The sequence below is a fragment of the Carcharhinus amblyrhynchos genome, chromosome 8, assembly GCF_965287045.1.
Source record: "Carcharhinus amblyrhynchos chromosome 8, sCarAmb.v2.hapA, whole genome shotgun sequence".
Classification (NCBI taxonomy): Eukaryota; Metazoa; Chordata; class Chondrichthyes; order Carcharhiniformes; family Carcharhinidae; genus Carcharhinus; species Carcharhinus amblyrhynchos.
In genome coordinates this window covers 66,289,464-66,307,452 of record NC_137331.1, presented here as the reverse complement: position 1 = coordinate 66,307,452, position 17,989 = coordinate 66,289,464, and the positions used below count along the sequence as shown (strand labels likewise).

At 43.1% G+C, this 17,989-nt stretch overlaps 1 protein-coding gene across 1 annotated transcript in view; it reads left to right on the top strand.

Annotated features, from left to right (window-relative positions):
• LOC145346377 (oxygen-regulated protein 1-like) overlaps nucleotides 1-17,989 on the top strand; it is a 208,018-nt gene that overhangs the window by 116,983 nt on the left and 73,046 nt on the right. The window contains exons 23-27 of the mRNA XM_080193537.1: nucleotides 3,217-3,368; nucleotides 12,004-12,158; nucleotides 15,058-15,116; nucleotides 15,966-16,010; nucleotides 17,642-17,805. Of these exons, the coding sequence (XP_080049663.1) occupies nucleotides 3,217-3,368; nucleotides 12,004-12,158; nucleotides 15,058-15,116; nucleotides 15,966-16,010; nucleotides 17,642-17,805 (575 nt within the window). The remainder of the gene's footprint in view (nucleotides 1-3,216; nucleotides 3,369-12,003; nucleotides 12,159-15,057; nucleotides 15,117-15,965; nucleotides 16,011-17,641; nucleotides 17,806-17,989) is intronic.

Genomic DNA, 17,989 nt, shown 5'->3' with positions numbered 1-17,989 from the left:
AATCAGAAGAGATCGATTTTTAACTTTAATGCAAGTGCACTGTTTTCTGAAACTCTCCAGCGAATGCAAGGCAAACACACAGTGGAAATTAAGGAGGCTTATTCATCTTAGCAAAATGGAGCATTAGAATTCAGAACTCACAGCAACTTCCTTACCTGTTGGTGAGAAAGGGTTTGTTCACACTATTTTTGAATGTTGAAAATTTGATCTATCAAACTACAGTGCCTGTCTCTATTGACATTTTAGATGAGATGTTGAATGAGGAGTACCGTAGTCTCTACCAGGAACAGCAATCTTTGGGCGCAGACCTTTAGCTACACACCAGAGAGAGCAACTGCAGAGCATAGACCAGCAGTGGTGTAGCTTGCACCAAGCACCACCAACAAAATACGATTTCCAGGCAGAGCTTGAGTTTCTTTGACACATCTGAACAGTCATGTTACAGGAGGATCTGTAGCCTTCTAGAAGACTTGCTCCTTGTTGGAGATAGTGGCCACGTATTATCTGTGGCTGTCAAAGTCACACCACCCTCAGCCTATTTGCTCCAGAATCTTCAGGATCTTCCAGCCGGCAGCCCAGAATGTATAAGGTGGGTGTCTGCCAATGGCTTATTTGTCAAGGGAGCCAGCAATTCTGTCAGATTCACCGTGATGAGACCAATCTGAGTGAGGTGCCAGGTTTGCAACTCTGGCTAGCTTCCCACAGGTGCACAGTATCATCGACTGCATGCAGATGGTAACAAGGACAGAACAACCAGGAGTATTTGTCAACTGTAAGGGTTTCCACTCCATCAATGTGCAGCTGTTTTAAACCACGTAAAATTACAAACTTGAATGTGCAAGTCTGCCAGGCAGCTGCCAACATGCTTTCAGCAATTGACATTCCCCAAGCTCCCTCGTGTCTTTGAACCTGAAAACAGATTTGAGGGGTGGCTATTAGATGGCATGGGATACCACTTCAAACTTACCTCATGCTACCCATAAGAAACTTGACCATTGAATCAAAATGGCATTACAGTGACAGCCATATCACTACCAGATGCATGATTGAACAAACAATTGGCATGCTCAGGATGTGCATCAGTTGTTCAGACAGATTTTGAGGTGCCTTTCAGAATGCACCGCATAGGGTCTCTAGGATTTCTGTGGTTTGTTGTGTTTTGTAATACATTGCACAGGAACGAGGGTTGGACTTGCAAGAGGAAGGAGGGAAAGAACTCCCATCCTTCTTGAATGATATAGAGGGAGAAAACGTGAAGCAGGAGGAGGATGATGAGGAAAAGTGGGTGTGAGGAGTGATGTGATGAACTAGAAAAACAAGTGGGGTGGGGAGATGTGCATGGCACGCTGTCAGGGAATGTCCACCATACTCACCTTTCCTGACTTGCATAGGTCATTAAAATGCTTTTTCTCCACTTCTGTTTCTGGCTTTTTCTGCAATGTCCTCAGGCATCTTTGTTTCAGCCTCAAGTTTCTAGCTTTGCTGTAAAAGAAAGGAATTCCTGCAATTCCCCATATCCAGGGAGATGTCAACAAAATCCTTTGAGTGTGTGGACTCCATTTTGACACCTTAACTTCTTTTCCTGCTAATCCAACTCCTTCAAGCTGTGTCGTATTGGATTGTCCCTTTATATTTGGGGTTGAAATCATGTCATGCGGCCTGCACTGGGCCCACTGCCACTGGTTGCATGGGAAACTGGGATGTAACATAATAATGTGATTGCAGCATTGAAAGCAATTTAAAATGTCTGCAATGCCCACAACTCTAATGGTGTGAAAGTCAGGGTTTCAAAAGTCAAGCTCAGTGTGCTGGTTTAGAAACTCACTCTTGTCATTATGGGGATGAATAATCACCATAGACATGCATAGATCTGCTCTGGTTCATTTCAGAATTGAGATCAATAGAAGGTATTAAAGGATATGGGGCAAATGTGGATATATTGAGTTTGCTTATAGATCAGCCATGATCTGATTGAATGACAGAGGTTTGAGAGGCTAAACTATTATTCTGCTCCTATGTCTTATGTTCCTAAAATTGGACCTTTGGATCCTACAGCACAGGAACTACAGCTCAAAGGCTCTTCATGGGGAAACACAAGAAAACCGCAAGAGAAAACAGAACTGTGATTTGTGAAGTGACCAAGGAGTGCCGTTCCAGAAGGAGCAAGCAGATGGGTCCACAGTAAACATCTCACAGTTGTAGCAACAGATTACCACATTAAAGCCCTTTCAAATAACCCAGTGGAATAGATAATTTTGATAATTTTCTAATAATTGGAAGCTCTGATAAAAAAGCCAACTTTTGAAGAGTTCCATGCTTACTGAGTTGAATGTGAACTGGTGATCACACTGAAGTTGTGCTGGCACAGTGAACTTTTGCCAAATGAAGACAGAGTTACTGCTGCTGGGGTATGCCAACATTCATAAATGTAACTATATGGTCCAACATGATCTGTGCATTGGTGGGATGAAAGTTTGACATAATGGAAATATACCAGCTGGTTGCACACAAGTAGCCTTAATTGCAATGTGTGCCACAAAGTGCTACACTCTCTCAGCCTGTTGCATCATACTAGCACAATCAACCCAGTTTTAGCATTCTATTTCACACCAAAGGTCTTTTTCACTTGCTTCCAGAACCTGTGGACGTAGAAGAATATATTTACATTTGTGACTGCCTCCTACCTTGTACACTGCACAATGACTCATAGAAGAGAGTTTTTTTCAGCTCCAGCATTGACTGCTTTCTTGTGCTGGACCATTTCCAGTTCCACATTCCGACTTTCTCTAATGAAGGGCCAGTCCTGTGCCTCGTAAATATCATTGTATCAGAAAATCAGGGTTCGAGTAATATGACCTTTAAATGTGGCTGGATTCCCCACTCACTATTACCATAGCTTCACCTTGCAGTCTGGGAAACATTTGGACCTGTGTCTGAAATAGTTTAATCAGATGACTTCATTTAATTAAGGAAGGTCTGCTTGACATCCTGCGAGCTTAGGACTACAACTAGCTTGCAGCTGAGAAATTGGCCATACAGTGATGTCCAAAATGATTTACAAAGATTAGATGGAACATTTTATTGGTGAGGTATAATGTTCACTTGACCCTGTATAAATGTGTATTGAACCGATGAATTTTCTGGATTGTCATTCAGCAAGTTCAGTTTCCATTAATGATTCAGTCATTGTAATTGGCTTTATACCTTGTGTTGCAGTGGTGAAATACCAAGTTCAAATCTACACTGGGGAGCTGGAGGAGCCAGACTCATATCTTCCAATCCACATCTGTATTTATGGGAAACGAGGAGACACTGGTCTGCGTTATCTGCACAAATTTGACAAATCTACCAAGTTCAAAGAGGGACAGGTAAGCTAATGAGCACACAATATGTGGGCCACATGTATTGATTTTGTTTGAAAATGGGTGAAAGGTTATTTCTTTCGTTTATTGAGTGAACTATGTGCAAAATGGTTGGAATACATACAACGTGGCTGAGGGTGATTTTCTGAAGTACAGTTTGAAATGGCAGAAGATGTGAATTGTGATACAGCTCTAATATCCACCATCCAGTACATTTCAAAGGAGTATATGTGGTATCGAACAAGAAATGTCCAGCTGTGGAGTACATAAAACTATTTAAGAGGTGGTTGAGGAGCAGATTTATTAAGACTGTTTCACTAAACAAACAGTGAAAGTCCTTGCAGATTACAAGTGGAGAAATGGGAGGACTTGAGGGGCAGAATTCCCCCGTGTGCCCCACAAGGTGGGTTCAATGGTGGAGTGTGGGTGGGGGGGTGGAGTGAGGAGGGATGGAGAATTACACAGGAAACACAAAATTCGGTTTTACACTGATTCCAAATTTCCTGTGGGAGCTTCTGCTGGTGCCGGCCACACTAGACAGGGAAGCCCACTGGGATCTGGAGCTAACCTGATTTGCATCCCACTATTGGGATGCAGTGGAAGGCCCAACTAGATTCTTTCCCTGATGTGTGATTCTCCAGAATGGGAATAAAAATGCAGGCCAGTATAGGACATGTCTGGAACAATGTGATGTGCAGAAGTCAGGACTTCCCTGAAGATGACCTGGAGCTGCTTCCAGATTGCAGAGTGGAGGCTGCCACTGACCCTGAAACATCATAGCCATGGGTAGAAGGGAAGGGGGGGTCACTATGAGTGGAAGTATCTATCACGTGACCTTCCAGCTTCAGTGTCACCAAGGAGTTCCACCTTCCAGACTCAGAGTGCACCTGAAGATCCATCTTATTTTTCAGGAGGTCTATCCTCTTTCTTCAATGATAGGTCAGTGCCATTGGCTGCCTGTTCAATATGGCACCCAGATAGGATGGGGGGACACACGCAATCAAGCCCACTCTGCCACAGAATGTGGCCCCAAAATTCCAGATGCATAATTAATGAGGTTGGAGCCAGAAGATTTGGTTTGGTTTCCTGTCTGCCTCCGCAGCAGGAATCATCTCTGTCCCTGTGCCAGCAGTGGACTAAGTCCCAGATTGGAAATTACCACCCTTGATCTGAGAGAAGAGTCTAAAAGTGTAGTTTAGTAAAAAGCTGTGGGACCATACATCACAGGTCATGCATACTTGGGCCTGATTAATGTGAAGTGCTAGCCAGGTACCCAGGAAAATATTTCCACCTGTGGAAAAACAACATCCATACAGGGAAATAAAACTGCAGAGCATAAAACCAATAAAAGGATGACACTAGTTAATGTTAAGAAAAAAGCTGTTTTCACGCAAAGATTTTTGGCAAGGAACAGAATGCAAGCGAAACCAGTAATCAAATGCTGTTTTGATCCCCATAGAGAATGATTGTTTTTAGAAAGATGCTTACATTTCCAGTGGCTGACTGAAAGAATCACACAACATGATTTAAAGTTTTAAGTGTTTTAAAATAACAAACAAACTAAAAGCCACATAAGCATTGTTCAGTCAGCAAATTAGAATCTAAATTGCAGAGGAAATCCTTCATTTAACTTCTAAAATGACAGTGAATCCCTCTCTTGTAATACTTCACATTGTCTCTAAAGTGGCCATCTCATTCTTCAGGACCCAAGCCAAAGTGATTCTTAATTTCTGTGCGCCTGCTTTCTTTTTCCTCTTTACAAGCCAGGCAAACCCTAACCATAAAACCGAAGGCCCGATTTTACCATGTGTCGCATCCGTTTTCAGGTGTGAAAACTTGGTAAAGTCGGGCGTGAGGCAATCAGTACGATCTGCGCCTGTGTCTGCGCAAATGCCCACTTTACCCAGGCTCAAAAATGGCCACGATCAGAAATGTGCATGATAAGGGCGTGACGTCAATTTAAATGTATTTGCATGCATTTAAATTGATTTAATGAGCTGGATGCCCTATCTTACTTACATTTCCCCCTTTACCATCACGTTCGCCCATCCAGATTTGGTGCAAACAGACATGCTCAGCAAAGATGCTCCAGCTTCTGAAGAAGTAAGTTCAGATCTTCCAACAGCTCTCTAATTCAGATAGGCAGTGGAGGGGGCAGGAGGAGGGGAGGAAGGCGGGCCAGATCATTCTCTGATGGTGGGGAGGAGGAGGACGAGGCAGGTCAGATGTATCTCTGGTGGGTGAGCGGAGAAGGGAGGCCCAATCATTCTCGGGTGGGGATGGGGTGGGGACGGAGACGGGGACGGGGGTGGTGGGGGAGGGTCAAATGTACCCCTGGTGGGGAGGGTAGGGGCAGGGTGGACCCCTGTCACTCTGCAGGCAATCAGTGAGGGGGAAAGGGGGCAGGGGGTTGTGATTGACCTGGGTAGTGGGGGTGGGTGGGTGGATAAAGGGGACAGTTATGCTGTGGGGGCCATCACTCCCACTTCTTGCTCCTGGGCTGCTTTATCTCCTTTTTGCGGCCCGGAAGCAATGTGATAAGGGGAGCATTTTTCAAATTTCTTTTCTTACTGCGCATGCGCATTTGAAGGCTCCGATCAGAGTAGCACCGTTTCAGGTGCGATAAGCCCCATCCACAGTGCAATTCAGACCCGCAATTTTTTTTTAGGCTAAGTGCGTGTGGAGGCACCTGAGAACAGGTTTCCATGTCAAATCTGAATTGTGCCCAGATTCAGCGCTAAGAATCAAAATGGTAAAATTGCTCCTGACTTCCATGGTGAAAGATGACTTGGAGATTCTACTCACTAGCCAAGCTAGGTGAACCTTACAGTTTCCTTTAAATCTGTTCATATGTGCTCCCATTCACATTTTATATGCTAACTGACATGGCCAGAATTTTCTCTGCCTAAGATGCTGGACTAGCTCCCTCCATCTTTCTCTGCTCCCTCCTTCCCTTATGGAATCTTGCAGACTGTGCAGTCTGTAAGGCTTAATGATATTTTAGGAATTCCTGCCACCTGATCCTACCCTGACTTTGTATGGACTCTTGTCCTCTCAAAGTTCATCTCCATAGCGACCTAAATCACGTGGGCCTTGCAACTCAGTCGAAATGCTGAGTGGCTATCCTCTTGACCCCGCATCTCATTCTACCTTAGAATTAAATAGGCAGTTTAAAGTATACAAAAGTGACACTCATAACATCTCCTGGGACACTGTCTATCCACCTCCAGCATATGTGTGAATATCTTGAACCTTCTTCCCAGTAAAATAATATAGCCCTCCCCATCTCCCCACTCTTTAGCCTCAAGCCATCAAGTTACCCAGGTTTGTTGTCAGCAGAATTCAGAGCTAGCCACATGACTACCTTCATTCCTCCATTTTAATCAAAATAAAAAACATAGGGCACAATCTTACAGCCATTCACGTTGGTGGGATTTTCTGGTCCTGCTGCAGTGAATGTAAATTTGGCTGAGTACCAAATTCTCTGTCCTCGCTTGCACCAGCTTTGGGCCGGTAAGATCACACCTATATTTCCAAACTATAACACTTCATACACTTTGTATTTGTAACAATAGAAATTAGTTTCTTCATCAATCAATGCTGGAAAATAAAATTTGCATAGAAAACATACCAAAGCCAGTATATTATTAACTCTCAATCAATACTTTATATTTTTAAAAAACTACTAATGGATGGCTGCCCAAAGATTACCTGACTTCTCTTGTGGCTTAAAACATACCCTGCTGCAAGAGGGAGCATAAGGAATTTTCCAAACTGATGTTAACCCAATTCCCTGAAACTAATTTAAAATGGTAATTTCAAATTGAATGGTTTCATTCTGATACAAATACACTAACCATATCAAACTGGCAAGATGTGAAGAATGTATAATTGAGCTGATCCCCCACCTTATTTGGAAAAGGATTTGTGAGATAGCCATGCTTGTTACTTGCTCTGCAGAGACAGAGACTATCAGAGCCACCCAACCAGCTGCAATCAGCTAAGCAGCCAAGGTAATAAACAGCAATACTTTGAAAACTGGAGGACTCTCCTCAGTCTGTTCCAACTTTAAGTTCACCTGAGAACCATCCTCCTAGAAATTCAACTAAACTCACAATTTACTGCAAGACCTCCACCTTAAAACCTTCATTCCAACTAAAAGCCTCAATTATCATCATCTAAGAAACTGCAGGCCTGCCATGAAAGAGAGAACATAAGAACATAAGAAATAGGAGCAGGAGTAGGCCATCTAGCCCTTTGAGCCTGCCCCACCATTCAATAAGATCATGGCTGATCTGTCGTGGCTCAGTTCCACATTCCCGCCCTCTCCCCATAACCCTTAATCCCCTCGCTTATCAAAAACCCATCAACCCGCGTCTTAAAAATATTTAGCGAGGCAGCCTCCACCACCTCAACGGGCAGAGAATTCCAGAGATTCACCACCCTTTGAGTGAAGAAGGTCCTCCTCAACTCCGTTCTAAACCGCACACCCTTTATCTTGAGGCTGTGCCTCCTAGTCCTACTGTCCTTTCTGAGCGGGAAGAGTCTCTCCACCTCTATCCTATCCATCCCATTCATCATCTTACATGTCTCAATGAGATCTCCCCTCATTCTTCTAAACTCTAACGAGTATAAGCCTAGTTTATTCAGCCTCTCCTCATAGCTCAACCCCCTCAACTCCGGTATCAGCCTAGTAAACCTCCTCTGCACTCCCTCCAAGGCCAAAATATCCTTGCGTAAGTACGGCGACCAAAACTGCACACAGTACTCCAGCTGCGGCCTCACCAATGCCCTATACAGCCGCAGCAAGACCTCCCTACTTTTATATTCAATCCCCCTCGCTATGAAGGCCAGCATCCCATTAGCCTTCCTGACCACCTGCTGCACCTGCAGGCTGGGTTCTTGCGACTCATGCACAAGGACCCCGAGGTCCCTCTGCACCGTCGCCTGCTGCAGTTTTTCGCCACGTAAGTAATAGTCCTTCCTACCATTATTCCTTCCAAAGTGGACCACCTCGCACTTGCCAACATTAAATTCCATTTGCCAGTTCCTGGCCCATTCGCCCAGCCTATTTAGATCCTTCTGCAGAGTCTCCACACCCTCCGCGCAATTTGCCGTTCCACCAATCTTGGTGTCATCAGCAAATTTCGACACCATACACTCGGTTCCCTCCTCCAGATCATCTATATAAATGGTAAATAGCTGAAGTCCCAGCACCGACCCCTGGGGCACTCCACTAGTCACCAACCGCCAATCCGAATAGCACCCATTAACCCCCACTCTCTGCCTCCTATTTGACAACCAATCCTCTATCCACGCTAACACCCTACCCCCAACTCCATGCCCCCTTACCTTCTGCAATAACCTCTTGTGAGGTACCTTGTCAAACGCCTTCTGAAAATCAAGAAAGACCACATCCACCGGCTCTCCTCTATCCACCGCCCTAGACACATCCTCATAGAACTCCAATAAATTTGTCAGACACGACTTCCCCTTAACGAAACCGTGCTGCGTCTGCTCTATCAAGCAGCTCCCCTCAAGATGCCTCGCTATTTCCTCCTTGATGACGGATTCTAACATTTTACCTACAACAGACGTTAAACTAACCGGCTTATAATTCCCTGCCTTTTGCCTGGCACCCTTCTTAAACAACGGCGTAACATTAGCCGTTTTCCAATCTTCCGGCACTTCCCCGGAATCCAGCGACGTTTGGAAAATAACCACCAAGGCATCCACTATCACCTCCGCCATTTCTTTCAGAACCCTCGGATGCATTCCATCCGGTCCTGGGGACTTGTCCACAATCAGTCCCTCCAGTCTGTCGAGCACTGCCTCTCTAGTAACAATAATGTCATTGAGACCCTCCAGTCCTACCACCTTTCCATCGCTAACACCTGGCAATTATTCACGTCTTCCTCCGTGAAGACCGAAACAAAAAAGTTATTCAAGACCTCAGCCATTTCCCCATCCCCTACCACTAAGTCCCCCCTCTCATCCTCTAAGGGTCCAACGTTCACCCTAGCCAGCCTCTTCCTTTTTATATATTTATAAAAACTTGCTATCCTTTTTTATATTAAGCGCTAGCCCAGCTTCATAGTTTCTCCTACCCTTCTTTATCAACTTCTTTGTCAATCTTTGTTGACATTTAAACCTCTCCCAATCCTCTTCTCGCCCACTACCCTTAGCTACTCTAAATGCCTCCGCTTTTAATGTAACACTTTCTTTCACCTCCTTTGTTATCCACGGCTTATTACCTCTCCTCCTACGGTCCTTTTTAACCATCGGAATAAATTTCTGCTGAGCACCAAGAAAGATCTCCTTAAAGATCCTCCACTGCTCCTCAGCAGACCTACCTTCCAACACGCTCCCCCAGTCAACATTCGCCAATTCTTCTCTCATCCTACCATACTCCCCTCTGTTCAAACAAAGGACACATGTCCAGGAACCCACTTTCTCCTCCTCCATCTGCACCAGAAACTCCACCATACAATGATCACTCTCCCCAAGAGGATCCTTCACCGCAAGGTCCCTAATTCTACCCGCCTCATTACGTAACACCAGACTGAGACAGTTATACTTTGTAATTGTATTTTTTTTCTCTTCATCTGAGTGATAATGCATGTGAGATGAGTGGATAAAATGTCATGTTTATACCTTTGGGGCAAGGGAGGAATAGTAAATAACACTATTTTAAAACTCATAGAATGCTTGCTACTAAGAATACTGAAATAGGGCCAATCACCCTGAGGGCACAAAAACATACGTACCTCTTATACAAAATAGTTTCATCACCGACCACAAGAATTTTGTCTGTGATACTATTTCCTTGTCTTTTTATGGAGGTAAAGCAGTAACCTGTGAAAGTGGTGAAAGAAGTTTCATTTCTGAGTTTTTCCACCGGAACCACCATTTTGAGTTGTATGTTCTCTCTGACATAATAGGAGAATGGATATTTTAATATGAGACTAATAATGGGAATATGTCAGATGACATATTTCTATTATTTCCTCCTTAGACGTACTGAAGAGGTGAGACCTCTAGACCCCTGACATCCAGCTATGCTATCGACCACAGAGGTTTATTAAATTTTAAGTAGCTATTTCCCTGCCATGTTTAAAAACATGTCATCCCATTCAGTTACAGCTTTGGTTACACCATAAATGGCTCAGGCATTGGTATAAAATATTTAAATATTCCTGATCCCAGTATATCTGGGCAATTTTAACCCTACCCATCTGCTGGAAACCAGTTGAATGGACAGTTAAAATCAGCAAGGTTATGATGGACGTAATGTTATGAGTGTGCTGGACTGGTGTATGGTGCTGGGACCTTCAAACCCGCCAGCAGATGGCAGGCAGACAAATCAGCTGCCAGCTCACCAGGCATTTTGGAGGCAAACTCATTTGTGCATAATTAACAAGCTTCCAAGTGCAAAATCTAGTGCAGGATCCCACCATTCGAGCCAATAGAGAAGGTGCCACTCGAGCTGCCCTTTACCGCAACCTCCGACCTTGCTGACAAGTGGGATTCCCTTACTGGGAACTTCATTTTTAACTTCTCCCTTCCTCTTGCTTGTTTTCTTTTAACCTCTCCCTGTCTTTCTCACTTCTCCCATGCTTTCTGCACCCTTTTTGAGTTTTCACTTTTCATGCAGGTGCATGGGACCTTTATTTTGAGCTCCAAGGTCCATTAGTCATACATGTGGACCTGACCAATATGAGAAACCTAAACCACGCATGTGCGCCACTTTCCCAGCCAACATGTGCACAGGGATTTTGATTTGATTTGATTTATTGTTGTCACATGTATTGGTATACAACAAAAAGTATTGTTTCTTGTGGGCTCTGCAGACAAAGCATACTGCCCATAGGGAAGGAAAGGAGAGGGTGCAGAATGTACTGTTCCAGTCATAGCTAGGATGTAGAGAAAGATCAACTTCATGTAAAGTAGGTCCTTTCAAAAGTCTGATGTCAGTAGGGAAGAAGCTGTTTTTGAGTCGATTGGTACGTGATCTCAGACTTTTGTATCTTTTTCCTTATGGAAGAAGGTGAAAGAGAGGATGTCCAGGGTGCGTGGGGTATGATTATGCTGACTGCTTTTCCAACGTAGCGGAAAACGTAGATGGAGCCGATGGTTGGGAGGCTGGTTTGCATGATGAACTGTGCTATGTTTACAACTCTTCATAGTTTCTTACGGTCTTGATCACAGCAGGAGCCAACCAAGCTGTGATATATACAGAAAGGATACTTCCTAGGGTGCATCTGTGAAAACTGGTGAGAGTTGTAGCAGACATGCTGAATTTGGAGATTGAAGATTCATCTGATCTTGGAAATGCCAACCATAGAGCTGAAGGCAAAGGTTATATTTAGTTTAATTGCATGAATTTTGAATCCTTTTTAACAAAATTCTTAAGGTGGGGGCAGGGGGGCTGGGGGTGATCTTCATGGCACGCTGATTGGGAACCACTGTTCTATTGTTCTTCTCCAACATTCAAGTTAAGTATCTCTTTAGTTGAGGTGGAACTTCACTGGTGCTAGATCTGACCTGCAACTCAATATTAACTATTGGAGGATCCTGTAATTTTGACTGAAGATACCTTAATTAACAGATTCCTGAAATGTTTTGTAACTTATTCTTCAAGGTCATTTTTTTCCAAGTTGAAGCTGTGTCATTGGGTAAGCTACAGAAGGTCCTGCTCCGCAGTGATGCTGATAAAAGATCTCAGCGTTGGTATTGTGAGAAAGTGGTCATTAAAAAAGGTGACGATAAAGTAGAATATGTCTTCAACTGTGACAGGTAACAATTAGGCTGGAATCTTGTTGGACGTGTTTGTCATATCATACTTGCTAGTGTTTTACGATAGAATTAAATATATGTTCTAGCAATTATTTATGAAATCAAAATGTCATACTGAAGAATGCTAATTTCCAGTTTTACAAACTGTGACTCCAGCAACGGTTGGAAAATTAGATCAAAAGTCTTAATTTAATTTTGCTGTTACCAGTGGTTCAATAATCAGTTTGTATTTAAAAAAAAAGATTAAATCTGCATAAATAGTTTCTCTTGGCACGCGATTCAGTGAAAATGTCAATATAATTTTTGTATGCCATTGTCTTTTTTGATAAAACTGTCAGTCAGTTGATTTATTGCATCCTGATTTTAAATTCACCAGCACTTGCAGCAATACACAAGCACACAAAATGAAAAAGGCACAAATCTAGCTTGAGTCAATGGCTATGCCCTGGGAATAGCCTGAGGCAGGAGTGGGGCAGAAATTTGAATAGCATGGAGGGGACACTGTGACTGTTGACTATTTGTCTCCACCAGGATTCTACCAGCATTGCGGCTGGTACTAGGTGGCCCACCTGCCCTTGAGTCACTTTGAGGCCCTTAAGTGGTCAATTAATGGCCGCTGGTATTTTACGGGGGATGCCATGACAAACGGCAAGGTAATCTTACATACCCTGGTGGCCTGGTTTCCATCCGAGGAGTAGGGCCTTCCTGTGCCCAACAAAGCCGAATCCGCAAAATGGGCCAATCCTGCTAGTCTCCCCACCCCTTGCCCGCTCTGGCCTCCCAATCACTGCCTTTTCCCACCTCTCCTCAGTATTTGATTCACTTCAGAGGTATTAATGAAACTAAGTTTTTTTTAAAAAAGGCTTTTATTATGTATGTTGATCAATTGGTCAAACTGGATTGGGTTAAGGAGACTTGGACGATCTTCCTGAAATGTTGGGTGAGTGCCAAGACATCTATTTTAAAAATTTGTTTCCAGAATGTGGGTGTCGCTGGTTATGTCAGCATTTATTGCCCATCTCTAGTTGCCCTTGAGTATCCCTACAGTACAGCAGAAGATCATCTGGCCCATTGAGTTTGCACCAACCACAATCCCACAAAGACCCTATCTCCAGAACTCCACGCATTTATCCTAGCTCGTCCTCCTGACGCCAAGGGGCAATTTAGCGTGGCCAATCAACTTATTCTGCACATCTTTGCAGTGTGGGAGGAAACCAGAGCACCAAGAGGAAACCCTCACAGACACGGGGAAAATGTGCAAACTCCACACAGACAGTGACCCAAGTCACTGGAAATCAAATCCAGATCCCTGACTCTGTGAGGCAGCAGTGCTAACCGCTGTGCCACTGTGCTGCCTAATAGTTGGTGTTGAGCTGTCTTCTTGAACCACTTCAGTCCCTGAGATGTTGGTACACCCACAGTGCTATTAGGGAGTGAATTCCAGGATCTGGAGCTAGCAACTGCGAAGGAATGGTGATATATTTCCAAGTCAGAATGGTGAAAGGGGAATTCAGTACTGATAAAGCTATTGAATGTCAAGGGGTGACAGTTAGATTCTCTCTTGTTGGACTCATCCAGGCAAGTGGAGAGTATTACCTCACACTCCTGATGTGCCTTGTAGGGGACCACTTCAGGGTTACCATTGACTATAAACTGGACTGGACTAGCCATATAAATATTGTGACTATAAGAGCAGATTAAAGACTAAGAATCCTGTGGCAAGTAACTCATTTCCTGGCTCCCTAGAGTGTGTCCACCATCCACAAGGCATAAATCAGGATTGTAATGGAATATTCTCCACTTGCCTGGATGAGTTCAATTCCAATAACACACAAAAAGCTTGACACCATCCAGGACAAAGCAGCCTGCTTGATTGTTATCCCTTCCACAAACATTCAATCCCTCCACCACCGACAAACATTGGCAGCAGTATGTACCATCTACAAGATGCATTGCAGGAGCTCGTCAAGGTTCCTTGGGCAGCACCTTCCAAATGCAGGACCACTACTAGTTGGAAGGACAAGAGCAGCAGATATCTGAGTACATTACCATCTGGAGGTTTTCCTCCAAGTCACTCACCATCCTGACTCGGAAGCATCTTGCCATTCTTTCACTGTTGCTGGGTCAAAACTTTGGAACTCCTTCCTTAACAACACTGTGGGCGTACCTACACTCGTGGATTGCACCGTTTCAAGAAGGCAGCTCACCACCAACTTCTCAAGGGCAACAGGAATGGGCAATAATAGCCATTCTAGCCAGTGATGCCCACATTTTGGAAAATAAATAAAAAAAAGATGCTGGTCAGGCTTTCCAGAGTGAGAAAGTGAGATACTCGCTACTGGATTCCCAGCCTCTGATCTGCTGTTGTAGCCACAGTATTTGTATGGATAATCTAGTTCAATGGCATAATAGTGCCATTGAATGTGAAAGGCAATGGTTAGGTTCTCTCTTGTCGGTGATGGTCATAGGCTTGCACTTGTGTTGTGCAAATGTTATTGATTGAGTGGGCATGGCCACAGGCATATACCAGAGATGCACCAGTAATGATGCTTGCACTCATCTGCCCAATAGTAATTAGGTGTCCTTTCACTGACCCTTCTGACTAACTCCTCTCATCTCATTCCTGGCATAAACACTGGGGATCACAACCCAAGGAAGTAACATTAAACAGAAATTGCTGGAAAATCTCAGGAGGTCTGGCAGCATCTGTAGAGAGAAAAACAGAGTTAATGTTTTGAGTCCGTGTAACTTCTTCAGAGCTGAAGGAATTTAAGCCTCAGTGGTTACCAAATAGGAGATAAAGGACTTTTTCTGATGAAATCAAACTGTCTCATCACTCACTGTGCTTTGCATACTAGATGATATTTCGTATTAACATTTGGGCTTATGTTTATTGTAGGTGGTTTCCATATATCTTAAAGGATGTTGTCCATCCAGAAGTAGAGCTCATACTTTCTGGTGAGAACATTTAAAATACTTTAAAAAGATATTGTGAAAATTGTGAATACTTTAGCAATACTGTGATGTTGGCTGCGATGAGTCATAAAAATGTCTAGCATTACGAATGGACACTTTGTTAGTTTCCTTCACATAAATGCACTACCAGACTGCAGAGTGACACGGATTCTGATATAAAAGCACTGAGAAGACTCATTCTCTAAACAGTTTGGAAATGTTTCAGATCACAGCCTTAAGCAACTTATCCCTGCCTGAAACATTACTGATCTGTTTGACACTCTCCCTTCTTACGTTCTCAACCAAACAATCTGATCCAAAATAAATATCAGAAAGAAAGAAATGAAATTGGATTTTGAACAAATATTCACACCAGAAAAAAGAAGGACATGCAACAGAACATAAGAACATAAGAAATAGGAGCAGGAGTAGGCCATATGGCCCTTCGAGCCTGCCCCGCCATTCAATAAGATCATGGCTGATCTGTCGTGGCTCAGTTCCACATTCCCGCCCTCCCCCCATAACCCTTAATCCCCTCTCCTATCAAAAACCCATCAACCCGCGTCTTAAAAAAATTAGTGAGGTAGCCTCCACCACTTCAACGGGCAGAGAATTCCAGAGATTCACCACCCTTTGAGTGAAGAAGTTCCTCCTCAACTCCGTTCTAAACCGCCCCCCTTTATCTTGAGGCTGTGCCCCCTAGTCCTACTATCCTTTCTGAGCGGGAAGAGCCTCTCCACCTCTATCCTATCCATCCCAAGTGAGTGCCAAAACTCTTAACCCATATTAAAGAAAGTGACGATTGTTCATTTACGTGCACAGGGATATAAATATTTAATCTTGTGTTTTCAGAAATTCGGCAAGAAAAGAATTCTAGCTTAGAGGAAATTGCTCAGGGTAAGAAAGCATGAATAATTATTGACAAGACCTCACTCCCCCTTCTGTTTATTATCAAAATGCTAATTTAAATTGATATTCTACTCTTCAGCTAATTCTCTCTTCTCAAGACATCATTTTCTCTATTCAGAACAAGCAGCAACCAATTTCCAGTGTTCCAAAAATACCTGTCATCAGTAGAGGGCTTGCAATAGTGGCTTAACACCTCTGGTGTCACCCTTCAGTTTCATACAGGAAGCACCTGGATAGACAGCTGAACCAAAATCTTCCTTTATAGAAGCATAGCACGTCTATACAGGTACCTGAAGGATGACACCAGAGAGTGTTAAGCCACTACTGCATGCCCTCTGCAGATGGTTCAAAGAGGTATTTTTGGAATGCTGGAAATTGGTTGCTACTGGATTTAACCATCTGAACAAAAATGTCCACATTTGTAAGAAGTCTGTTTTTTTAGTTACGTTGAAATAGAATTGTAAATGTGAATGAGGCCTGAAAAATGTGCAGAATAAATTCAGTGGATTTTTGCCCATTTATCAGTGCTCTCGACCTTCCTACCAGGCTTTTAGTGCTCGTCAGATAGGATTGTTTTGTGGAGGATGCACTGTGCCCTTTGAGTCTGTTTGTAAATGGATGACTTGGGTCAAGCCAATACTGGTTAGGTAGGCAAGCTCCTCAGTTGCAATTTATAGAACCATCATTTGGCTGGATATGCTGTGTCAGAAGGATGGTGGGAATGGATTAACACATTTTATACTGAACTGTTTTGTTTACCATGTCATTTGTGAAGAGCTCCCGGTACCTCATGTCTTCCTGTCGAAGGATGAAATCTCCACTTGTCAGCCTCCTAATAACTAACTTCTGATGAGCTTCCTTGGATGCGAGATGAGTCAAAGCATTCAGGGATCAGTGTAGCCCCCAGTTACCATGCTGGGTGAGTTGACACTTTGTGGTTGACTCTAATATCTGAGCCAAATGGATCCACAGTTTTCCAGGGCATGCTGCTGAAAGAACTGCAGGTTGGCTGACTAATGGAATCTAGATGGGTGTACTTGTCAATGAGATTCCTTCCTCTGTTGCTCTCTAATTAATGTTCTTTGACGCAGGGAATGGATAATTATTCCCAATAAAATTTTAGTTTACAGTGTAGAAGAAGGATTCAGCTTATCCTGTCTATGCTAGTTCTTCGTTAGTGCAATCCAAACTAATCCCATAGTCCTACTCTCATCCAATAACCCTGTAATGTCTTCTGCTTCAATAGTCATCTATTGTTTCCTGAATTCTTAGATGATAGAATAGTACTAGTTTAACATCTGCATTGAAAAACAGTAGCTCAAGGATTTACAATTTTGTCTGCTTTGGCTTATTGGGATTAAACCAGGATGTTTAAAATGTACCTTGATGCACTGTCTGTAAATCAAAGCAAAATTTCCAAAGCATCATAATGATGAGTTTCTAGACATTGGTGTCACCAAGGGGATCAATGGGGACCTCAATCACCTAACTAAAAGACAACAGAAGGACCAAAGACAATTGTTATTTTAACAGTAGTCATATTTATTGAAATACTGTGGACTTGTCTTCTTCAAAATAATGAAAATTACAAGCTTATTTTTCTCTCTGTTAAAATGCAGCAGATAAATGGGAGTTAATAGTCACCACTGGAGACTTTCATCAAGCTGGTACTGAAGCAACTGTCATAATTTATGTGTATGGGGACAAAGGAACATCAGGCCCGATTACTCTAGGCTCTGGAAAGCAGCAGCTATTCAAGCCCAGCAGCACTGATATATTTAAGGTAACAAGGAAGATAACATGATTGTCCTGAAGTGAGAAATCACATTTGCAAAGTAATAGACAAATATGATCATAAATTTATGAGAATCCGAAGCAAAATCAAAAAATGCAAGCAATAAAATGTTGGCAAAATAACCTATTAAATAATGAAATAGAAAGTGAGAAAAATATTAAACATAAAGTAG